The sequence below is a fragment of the Lygodium microphyllum genome, chromosome 26 (genome assembly GCF_053477565.2).
Source record: "Lygodium microphyllum isolate KBCC chromosome 26, Lygodium_microphyllum_v1.1.10, whole genome shotgun sequence".
Classification (NCBI taxonomy): domain Eukaryota; kingdom Viridiplantae; phylum Streptophyta; class Polypodiopsida; order Schizaeales; family Lygodiaceae; genus Lygodium; species Lygodium microphyllum.
The window spans coordinates 924,441-936,423 of record NC_141160.1 but is presented as its reverse complement, the minus strand read 5'-3'; the positions used below and the strand labels follow the sequence as shown (position 1 = coordinate 936,423).

The window sequence follows — 11,983 nt, the reverse complement described above, 5'->3', positions numbered from 1 at the left end:
ATTGCTTTTCTAATGGAAGAACTATTGTATTGATTATTAATATTCCATGAGGCTAACATTTAAATAAGTATAACCGAGATTGCAATAAGAACAGTTACGAAAGACATTATGGTGCATTTTATCTGACAATATTGCTAAAGATGGACTTATAAAAAGAGCCCTCATAGAAAGTGATTCCCTTCCTCATGAAAGTTTAAAGAGAGAGGCACCATTCTCAAATGTCCACTTAAGTGCATTAAACATCCCAAGTAAACTATGTTTCTGAAGGTGCTTTTTTGTAATGTCAAAAGCTTCCACTCGTAGCAACCATTATCTATATTAGATTTGCCATGCATACTCTCACACCAAAAGTGTAATCGAGGAAATTGTTTTGAACATATATACAAAAGACCCAATATTGAGTGATGCTACTACTAAAGTGTCCCCAATTGTGATCTGGGTTTGGGTTAGGATACAATTCCCCATTGGGAGGTCCTTACATATTTCTTCAAATCTTTTGCAAGTATATACGTTTAACAAAGACAAACTTAGTACCACACCACATTTGGGGACTTTTTGATACATGTTTCAGCTCGTTCAGAGTTGAACAGGTATATTAAAGAGTAATTTGTCTTCTAGTTGGAGCCTTCTTAGTCAAATCTATAAATGGGCTGCATCCATGAGCCATGAAAACTTAGGTCTAGTCCAGTTTAATTCCAGAAACTCCTATCCTCATGCTATGAACCTCCCTCCCCCTATTATCATGAATATAAAGCCAACGTACTGTGCACTAACTATGAAACAAAGGGACATATCAAAGAGAAGGAAACTTTGTATTCTAACCTTACAGCTTGCAAAAGCTAAAATAGGTCAAGAGGACTACAAGCAATGTTCTTCACGTGTGTAATCACTCTACATTCCCATTGCCATGGCTATTCTCAAACTTGTAGATAGAGAGAAATGATAATTATCCAACCATAGCACAAAGGAGCCTTCAAGCTTTTTGGCTTATAATACCACCATCTCTGCATACAAAAGAGACCTTATTAGCTTTTGTAATCTCCAGTTTTGGAACTAAGAGATTGAAGGATCTACTGCGTAGCTAAGTCAGTAAAATGGCAGAAAAACAATCTGATGAATAGATAAACTGGAAGTACAGGTATTCCAAGCAGATGCCGTCAAGAAAGGATCACTCACTGTAAGTCCCAAAAAAACTGAGAATATATTACGGCTCTTATATTGGATGTATGAGATTAGTGCCACTAAATCAGAATCATGCTGTTAATTTTCTTTTGAAGAGTAAGGGCATGAGCAAAACACATTGAGATTCTCAAATGTACTTGAATTTCTCCCTTTCCATTCAATTTTACCAATTTTGATTGCTCCTAGCTATACAAGATTTGATTTTTTAGTCCATCTTGTTAAGAACCATCTCTGAGAAATGGCAGCAACAATTGAAAGAGAGAACCAAAAAAGACGAAGATCTAATAATCACTCCTTAGGCTTGTTGACCCTTTGCCCCCTAATGTAGCTTCTCAAGCTCACCCAAAAATATCTGACCACTTTTGAAACAAAAAGGACAAGGCCTCTAGAACAAAGATTTCACATACCCAACATTGTTCATTATTTTAACTCTCTGAACACAGAAAAACCAGCACAGAGGTCCATTTGAATGGAAAGGCCAAACATGAATCTACTTTGAATGAAACAAATAATTAGCGTAGATGCCATAAATATCTGCTCCACAAATGAGTCGCCAAAAAATTATTCTTCATGGAGTGTTCACCTCAGAAAGATGATGTGCACACGTTGTCATGCTTAAGCACCTGTTTTTGAAAGTAAACGTCTCCGTATCTGTAATACATGCAGAGTAAAGTTAAGGCCTAGAAAGTTGAAGAATGAATGAACCTATTATTTTCATTGACAATGAAAAGAAAAACCTTATACCTCAGGAAGTTTCTGCTTAAAAACCACATTTAATCTGGCATCCAAAGTGTTTTCACAGACTATGCGTCCATCTTTTGATGCTAACACAATTCCACCAGCACTGCATATTAACAAGTTTGTAGTCAGCCTAAATATTATCAATAATTGGTAAAGTTCTATCTACAGCTTTTTGGTTAGTACCAGGAATGTCCTGCCCTCTTTGGATCGATTACTGGTGGTAGAAACTTCTTATCGTCCACATTAATTTCAACATATTCAGCATCGGACTTGTCAAGGTACTCATTTTTTGCTGTTTCAAGAACTTCATAAACCAATTCCAAATCACTTTCTCGACATCTTAACTGCACAGATGGTTCTTTTAGGCGGAGCAAGCCCTGAAATAAGATTTCGATGTCAACATTTTACTTGCATGAATAATGATGCAGAGTTAAATTAATTCTGGATAGATGCTGAAATGCATGCAATACCTGCATAGAATCTGGAGTATAAAATTATGTTGATCTGTCAAAGAGGTGGGATAACAAAACCACCTAATAGGACAGTTCTCTAAGAAAATGAAACTTCTATAGCAGACAATAAATAATAATTAAAAACCAGAATGACAACATTTTAGTGGCCCAGTTTTACATGTTGCGGCAATTGTATCTATGAATGGGAGTTCATTGTTTTTCTTGAACCAACACAGCATTTGAACCATCCTGCCCAACTCATATCCAAAAAGAACTTTGTTTCATAAGCAAGTGGAGCATCCTTGACAAAACATCATTGAGCACACAAACTGCAGGATCTACTTGCCTGTACTATGAGATCCTTAAGGAGGTGCTTATAATGGTGAGAATGACCACTAATAGATGCCAACTTTTTCTCTGCTGCCTCTTTCATACCCCGTACAAGATCATCCTGTGCTTGCAACACCTTCAGACGGGAGGCATTTAGCTGTGTGGAATACTCACTGTAAATAGAAAGCCAATAGAGAATAATGAGGAATTTTTTCAATAAAACTTGAAAATTTGAACAGAGCAGAAAAACATACATTCTTTTACGAATTTCAAGTTGCTTCTCCTTCCGTTCATACTCCTGCCTAATCTTCCGCTTCTCAGCCTCAACAATTTGCAATTTCTCAATGTTGAACTCCTGCATCAGAGAGTACAAATCTGCAAATATTAAGCTTTTAAGCCATTGATCATTGATCCCAGCTACTCTTCAAAAACAGGAATATCCAATGCAAACTTCGGTACCAACTCCACGTATAAGCGAGTCTTGATAGTGCTCAGAGTGTGTGTGCACGCTGCAAGAACTTGGATTTGAGAGGCAGCTAATCATGGACAACTGTTATGGTTGAAAGCTTGAATAGCACTTTGTACATGCTAAACAGGAAGTTTGATTTGTTTTACTTCAGCACTGCACAATGGTCCTTTTTTCATACAGTAAACACGGTATCTGATGAGATGGCTGCAACTGAAGTGTTTATGGCTACCGGCTCTGTAATCTGCACAATGGTCCTTTTTTCGTACAGTAAACACAGTATCTGATGAGATGGCTGCAACTGAAGCGTTTACGGCTACCAGCTCTGTAATCTGCAAGGTTTGCACCAGCCTGCTGGTTTCCCCCACAGTTTCTCACCCATCAAGCAACTAACCCTGAAGTTCCAAGCTTACTGTGTGAGGGTACACATAGAAGCAGACCATGAACACAGAGAGAGAAGGGAAAAAGAGACAGAGAGAACACAGTGAAAGAAGAAACAAAACTGATCTGATCTCGGGCTGAATAGAAGGCTGCTACAGCCAACCCCTGCACACTGCTGAACCGCATCAGTGAGGGCACTAGAATGTCACAGAAGAAACAAAGAATGCAGGTGATGAGAGAGAGTATGAGGCGACTCACACCAGCAATGATGACAACCAAAAATGGCAGCAGGCTAAATAGGAACACATCCAAAGACTGGCCAAACCATTGCCTAAACTGGCGAAGTCAATCAGTCTGACCTGCAGAAATAAATACATAAATGCTGGCCGCCTCACCGCCATGTGCAGGCTGGAGGTCATAGTTGAGGGAAACAAGGAAACGGAAATAGAAACGACAAAGGAAATGGAAACAGCAAGTTTGGAGGTGTGGGAAACAGAAACGCTGCATCATCGGGGGGGGGGGGGAGAGGAAGAGCAAAAGGGGAGATTGGGCACAAGCTTAGAGCGTAGGTACTTAGAAGTTAAAACTCAGGATACAAAGTCCATAGTCAAAATCGAAATTTTTTCTGATGTCCAAGTTTACAGAGAGAAATGAAATGATATATTAACATTTGCAAAAGGCCAAAATGACCTATGAGAACATGAGTTACAAACATGTGTATGATGGTACAACTGTTTGAGCAAAATATGTAGCACAAAGCAATAAGAAAGAAACTAACTGAAGCTATGTGTAATACACAGAACTCTATTTAGTAGCAATGAGCTCACGATGGTAGAATCTCATGTGGATATGGAGGACCTAGCTCTAGCCCATGCAATAATCGCCTATATCCTATGAAGGTGTCGTTGGCGTCTGTTTCGAGGCCTAGGATGTCTAGAAAGGCTCAGCTGAACAGATCAATCAATCAATACTCCCTGTCTATATGTGGATTGTAAGAGAGTCTCCTATATGGACTGGGGTTGTAACTATACTGAGGTCTCCTAAGTCTCCCTCGCAAAGAAAACTGTGAGCTGCCTCTGTGAAGGGCCTTGGCGTCTTGGAGCAGCTGTACCCTTAAGGAGCATGTCACAAAGTTGTCGTATCTTAAGGAGAAAGAGGCCAAGGTATCTTTGGTCGATAAAATCCATGGCTCTGGATAGTGGTCCAAACGCATCTCTAAATAGACAATTGAAACAATCACAAACCTCATAATAAGATGGGTAGTGGCATTTGCGCTCCTCTAGTGGGATGGATCTTTATCTCTAACTGATGTGAGGAGGTGCACCACTAACCAATAGTACATCTGATCCCATGTGAAAGTTGGGTGTCCATGTATCTCAGGCAAACAATAAATCCATCATCCGTAGTATGAAGAAAATGCTCATGATAAAAACCCATTGTAGTATTAAATACCATCACCTTGATTTTACCAAGGTTCATGAAAAGCCCACTATCCACTCCATAGGAATGTATCTAAGTGTCTCTATAGTCCCTCTGGAGAGTCAACTATCAATCCAATGTCATCTGCATACAGTAGGAGGGATACCCAGATGCCACCTAGTGGAGCTCCTCTGCCTCCTCCCCATGAGATATAATTAGCAATCCCATCAATGTACAAGCCAAATAATATCAGAGATAGGGGGCATCCCTGCTTCACCCCAATGGTGGAGTGAATAGGTGCTAAAAGGGCCTTAGGCGTCGGAACTCTACCCACAACACCGCTCTATACCCAGAACGGCAGGCAGTTCATGTAGGGCTGCAGGGCCCACAAACAGGGAAGAAACGCTGAAATCGTGCCCTAAATCAGGGCATTCAAGAAAAAGATCTACTGCTGTTTTGTGGACTTTCGCAAGGCCTTTGACACAGTGCTAGACTCATGAGAAGAATGCAAAACATTGATGTGCCTGTAGAGATACAGTGGAGTATCTATGCCTTGTATGAGACAGTGACGGGCAGAGTACGAACACCTGAGGGCATCTCAGATACAGTCAATAGCACCATTGGGGTGAAACAAGGCTGTCCACTTTCACCGACACTATTTGGGTTGTACATAGATGAAATTTCAGAATATGTGGACAGGACTGGTGGAGCCGGAGCCAGCCTAGCTGGAGTGCTGATACCATTACTGCTTTATGCCGACGATATTGTACTTATATCTGACTCACCTAAGGGACTAAGTAGACACTTGGATGCATTATCAGCTTTTTGCAGAGATAGAGATCTTAAGGTGAACCTTGGGAAAACTAAAGTTATGGCATTTAACACTTCAGCTGCTTGGGTGACAAGAGCTGAGCATCAGTTTACTTTTGATGGAGAGCCAGTGGAGATGGTTAGCCAGTATGTCTATTTGGGGGTCACATTGAAGGGACCACAGTTCTCTTGGAGAGAGACATCAGAGGCTCGTTTGGCAAAAGCATATGCAGCCTTAGGTGCATTGGAGAGACAATGTGCTCACATACAATTTCATGAACCGCGCACCAAATTGTGGCTTTTTGACACCCTGGTTACACCCACACTCCTATATGCAGCAGCTATTTGGGGTCCGAGTCTCTTTCACACGAGGAGACAGCCTTTGGGAGACCAGGATGGACCAGAGAAGGAATACTATGACGGGTGGGAGCATATGGAAAGACCACTAGTCATGATGATCTCACGTATGATACGAGCGAAGAGCTCGACCCCACATGAGATTATCAGAGCTGAGTTAAGAGCATCACCCATGGTGGCTGAGGCCTTGGTCCAAGCAGTGACTTTCATACATAGACTATGGGAGCCCCCAAGATAGATACCCACGGCTAGCCCTGGCCTCTTCTAGACAACTAGCAACAGATGGTGACAGACATTGTTGGTATGCTCAGATGAGTACATGGATGAGTCTACATGGGCTACAGATTGACAGACTACCCCCCTTTGACTATAGCCTGGATTGCCCTACACTTGACCTAAGCCGATCAGAGCTAAACCATGTGATCAGAGCAGACATACTGAAGTTAGATACGAAGAAGACCTGGATCCGACCCCCCTCCCCCCATGGCACGAGGATGGCACACTACCAAACCCACTTCCTTCAGGTATCCGAGGATGGTTTCATCACCCGACCCAATTACATGGACACACAGCTGCCTCATGGACTACGCACAGTTATTGGTTAGATCCGCACCTCATCCCACCACCTCAGGATTGAGACAGGCAGATGGGAAGATATACAGACAGAAGAACGCATATGCCCACTATGCGACAGAGAGCCAGAGACAGAGGAACGCTACATCTGCCGATGCACTGTATATTATGATATACGAGGTAGATACCACTGTCTGTTTCGAGAGGGTTTTGGACCCCTGAGACGGATCATGCAGTTTGAGGATCAGAGATGCTTGGGATTCTTCCTCTTGGAGCTCCAGAGGCGCAGAGTAACAATTCTACGGAGTAGGAGGCCCCCACAGCTCGGTTCACATAGACAGAGAGCAGTCACTGACTTTTTCACTGATACATGACAGAGTATGGCAGATACCACTACTACTGCCACACAACCTACAGGAGTACATCATCATTGGACCTCATCTTCTGTAGGTGTCCCTTTGGATAGAGCAGTGGCACTTAGCCGGTTTAGGCGCCCACGTCTACCCGGACGAAGGCCTAGACATCCACACCACAGACAAATTAAAGCCATCATTGAGCGCCACAGGAGACAGATGCCGAGACGCCTCAGCCATGCAGAGATACACCTCCTTAGAGGACAAATATTTCACTGATGGAGAGTTTTCCTTTTTCTACTCTCACTTTTAGATCATTGACATGTTTCCCTTTTATAGAACACTATTTCATTTTTTCAGTCTTATAGGCATGTTTTTCATCTTTTCTCGTTCCAAATGAGAAACACACCATCATTGTATGTATTGCTTTGGTCTCATAGGCCACATTGGCCTTTTAGAGATGTTAACATGCTCTCTCTCTCTCTCTCTCTCTCTCTCTCTCTCTCTCTCTCTCAGGCCCTCGCCATCCTCCCTCAACCCTGCGCTCCCTCCCTCAGCCCGCCATCTCCCGCCATCTCTCTCTCTCTTCCCCACAACAGGTCACGCCAGTACAGGGCAGGCATGCCATCATTGAGGTCGTGGTCTGCACGACGTCTACAGTAACCTACGCTCAAGTCGTGGCGTTCTGCCCAGGACTGCGCCTCCTGCACCCAGGTTGTGGTCTGCATTGAGACTCCCGCTACCGACTTACTCCCACCATGGCTCATCTCGCTCCCGCCATCGCCCTACTCACTTGCTTCCGCCATCACACCATCGACGCCCACTCGGACCAACCGCTCGTCCGAGTCCCCAAACCTCTCGTCCAAATCTCCAACACTCCTCGTCTGAGTCCACTCACAATCGGACGCCCTCTCGTCCGACTTGGACACTACCACGTGGACTAAACCCCTTGTCCGAGTCCCCACAATCGGACGTCCCTCGTCCGAGTCCCCGCACAATCGAACGCCCCCTCTCCACGCGACCACGCTCCTCGTCCGAGTCGACAACTGGACCATACCGTCCGAGTCGCCGGACCACGCACGCCAGCCCGCCCCTACCACCGCCCTCCCTACTCTTTCGACAAGAGCAGTCGCCATCTCTCCTCTCTTCGTAGCAGCCGCCCCCCTCTCCCCCGCCCTGCTACAGGCCTCCCTCACACCCCGGACTCGGCACCCATATCACACCACTGCCACTAGCCCTATCAATACCCGACTTTTCTGCCACCTCCCACCACCGCCCATCACGCATCCGCCACCACAATGAGGCCAGATGCACACATCCCCTGAGCAAGCCCAGGAGCCGTGAGGAAGGGATGGGCTCGAGCAAGACATCCCCGTCACCAGGCAACCGCACAAGAAGGGAGAAAAATGAGAAATACTCAACGATTTGGAGCAGCATTGACAAGGTGATAGACTACCACACAAGGAAAGGCATGGAGGCCCTCCGAGATGTATACAAGGTGCATGACCAAGACATCAGCAACATCAAGGAAATCATGGCAGCAATGTGCACGGAAACTGCACGCCAAATCAAGGAGGAAATAAGCACGAAAGTGCAAGAATGGAAGAACGAAATCTACGCCGAGATCACATCACACTTCACCTCCTGGAAGGTGGACATTGAAACGTCCCTCCAGGAGAGAAACAGGGTGATCGAAGAACTGAGGCACGAGCTCGATGAATATAGAAACCAGCTGGACCTACTCAAGAAGGAGGAAGGAGAAATCACTGAAACAACGCCCACCAAGGTGCAAACCAAGATCAATGAGCTGAAGACACAAGTAACAAAGGAGCTCAACACATGGGCAAATATAGTGAAACAAGCTCAAGCCAAAGTGGCCGAGAACTCCAAATGGATTGAGGTAGCCAAGAAGTCACCAACAAAGAAGAAGGAGTTTGTGAATGCAGCACTGGAGGAGGAGAAAAGGAGAAAGCTTAGAGCACTCCACATCCGGGTGGTCGGATGGAAGGAAGGGGATAGCCCCCTGGCAGACACCAAGCAAATATGTGAAAAGCTGGGAGTAGAGGACCCTCAAATAGTGGAGAATGCATGGCGCGTAGGGAAAGACCTCACCAAGGGAAGGCCTCTTATCCTCAAATTTGCCAACTTAGAATCCAGATGAGCCTTCGTCTCTAAAAGGACAGCTCTAAAAGGGGAAAAAGTCTACCTGGAGAATGACCTCACACCTGCACAGGCGGCACACCGTAAAGAATGCATGCCACAGATCCTAGAGGCTCGCAAAGCGGGAAAATGGGCAGTATACAGAGATGGTCGTGTCATCATCACAGATAAACGCCAATGACGGGGCGCGGCCTATGAGACCCACCTGAGGTTTGCAGTGTGGAACTGCAACGGAGCTATGAAAACAGATGCAAGATTATTCCAAGAGACCTTCACCGGCAAGGACATCGTCCTCTACACAGAAACCCACCAAAGCCCAGGCACCTACTTACCAGAAGTGAGGGGATATAGATGGGAGACGGCATGCTGCCCTAGAGCCCGAACAGGAGGGACCCGAGTGTCCGGAGGGGTGGCTGTGTTGTACAGGGAGGAGTTACAGCCCATGGAGCAAGTCATGCGGAAAGATGAGGAAGCCCGGTACATGTGGATCCGGATACACACAGATCGCCCCCGAGACATATACATGGCGGTGTGCTATTTCCCACTAGCACACTCCCCATACGCATCACCGAAGGGCGAGTCACCATACCTACCACTGTACGAGGATATCATGCACTACTCCAGCTTGGGGGATGTCATGTTGGCCGGAGACTTCAACGCACGCACAGCACAGAGGCAGACCCCCTTCTTCGAGAGCGAAGACCACATGTACAAAGAGATCGCACCGGGGGAGATACAACTCAACCGGGCATCACAGGACACAACTGAATGCACCGAATATGGTGAACACCTACTGGCGTTAGGGGGGCCACACGGACTAGCCATCCTCAACGGTCTCGACAGATGGCCCGGGTCGGATGCCCTCACATGCTTCCCACACAAGCACGCGGCCAATTGCATCGAACAGGGGGCACATGGAGCACCCACACAGAAACTGGGAGCAAGCACAGTGGACTATATCCCCTCCATCACTTATCCCTGACATCCAGTCCTTTAAAATATCACCTCTCCCATTCGCAGTGGCTGCCGACCATGCTTACCTGCAATTTGACATAACCTGCAGGTATGACCTAACCCCCCCAGCAAGCAACCCCCCAAGATTCCCCAAGTACCACTTTACCAGGCTAATTGCGAGCGCATACTCCAACCATCTCTACTGGAGCCTGCAGGAAATGGACCCCCATGCACCCCTGGAGGAGGTCATAGCACAGTTGGCGAGCACACTACACACCTCGGCTGCCGAATACTTCCCCCACACATCCCCCCACTCCACCCCTCCGAACAAGAATGTCCCACAAAATAGCTGGTACGATGCAGAGTGCAGGGGAACCTGGCTCCGTCTTCAACAGGACGAAGCGTGGGGAGTACACACGCATAAACAAGCACGCTTGATCTTCCGTCGTCTAATGCGACGGAAGAAACGAGCCTACCTCTCCAAAGTGGACCACGAATTCTACCAGCTATTCTTAGGACAGGACAGCAAAGAGGCATGGAAGGCGTTTTAGGAACCCCGAGCCCAGACGCCTATCACCTCCCCGGACACTTGGCACGCATATGCAACCTCACTATACCAAGTACCCAAGCAGCCCCAACTACCCCGGCCCCCAGGGAGCAGACCCGGATCATCCACATTCTTCAGCACGGAGCGGGTTCGGGACGCCATTAATAGATTCCAAAATGGCCGTGCCCAAGACCACGAAGGCTTGGTAGCAGAGCATGTGACCCATGCCAGAGACATACTGGCACCTCTCCTAGCACACATGTTCAATAGAGCCCTATGCGAAGGCTTCCCTGCCAGCATCAGCCAACACCATAATACCTATCCTGAAGGTCGAAGACCCCATGGTTCCCACGAACTACCGAACAGTCATGGTTGGCCATGTACTAGCCAAGCTCTATGGATCCATACTGGACCACGAGCTGAGCAAGTGGACAAAGCAACACCAACATCGAGCGGCAGGACAAGCAGGGTTTAGGAGGGGGTTATGCACCCTTGACCATATCCTCACACTGAGAGCCATCGTAGAGGAGGGCAGAGCACATGGAAGACGGGTGTACTGCTGCTTCGTGGACTTCCGCAAGGCCTTTGACACAGTCCCACAAGCGAGGCTCACACAGAGACTACAGGAACTGGAGGTCCCAACCGAAATGCGATGGGGGATACTGGCACTATACGAATCGATAACGGGCCGAGTTCAAGCACCAGGAGGGCTGTCAAAGGAGATAACCAGCACCATCAGAGTCAAGCAGGGATGCCCACTCTCACCCACCCTATTTGGCCTCTACATTGATGAGATCTCAGAGTACATAGATAGATTGGGCGAGGAGGGATCGAGCCTGGGAGGGACACTGATACCCATCTTACTATATGCGGACGACATAGTCCTCATCTCCAGCACACCCGAAGGGCTACAGTGCCAACTAGATGCACTACAGGCCTTCTGCCAAGACAAAGACCTAACTGTGAACCTGGGGAAAACCAAGGTCATGGTGTTCAACACGTCAACCCAATGGCTCCGACGGTCAGTACCCCCCTTCACATACGGCGGAGAGACCGTGGATGTGGTCCAAAGATACGTCTATCTGGGGATTACATTCTCTGGACCAAGATTTACCCTGAGAAAAGCAGCAGAAGATAGACTAACCCGAGGCTATGCAGCCCTCGGGTCAATGGAGAACCAATGTGCCCGCATACAGTTCCAGGAACCCCGGACAAAGCTCTAGCTTTTTGACACCTTGGTCACACCATCCCTCCTGTA

General features: G+C 46.7%; 1 protein-coding gene across 1 annotated transcript in view; it reads right to left on the bottom strand.

Moving 5' to 3' along the window:
- Positions 1 to 291: 291 nt before the first annotated feature.
- Positions 292 to 11,983, bottom strand: part of LOC148012936 (V-type proton ATPase subunit E-like) — a 32,568-nt gene continuing 20,876 nt past the window's right edge. The window contains exons 2-7 of the mRNA XM_087668265.1: positions 2,960 to 3,060; positions 2,722 to 2,878; positions 2,107 to 2,300; positions 1,927 to 2,026; positions 1,766 to 1,833; positions 292 to 1,004 (exon numbers count right to left, since the gene is read on the bottom strand). Of these exons, the coding sequence (XP_087524391.1) occupies positions 1,798 to 1,833; positions 1,927 to 2,026; positions 2,107 to 2,300; positions 2,722 to 2,878; positions 2,960 to 3,060 (588 nt within the window). The 3' untranslated portion in view covers positions 292 to 1,004; positions 1,766 to 1,797. The remainder of the gene's footprint in view (positions 1,005 to 1,765; positions 1,834 to 1,926; positions 2,027 to 2,106; positions 2,301 to 2,721; positions 2,879 to 2,959; positions 3,061 to 11,983) is intronic.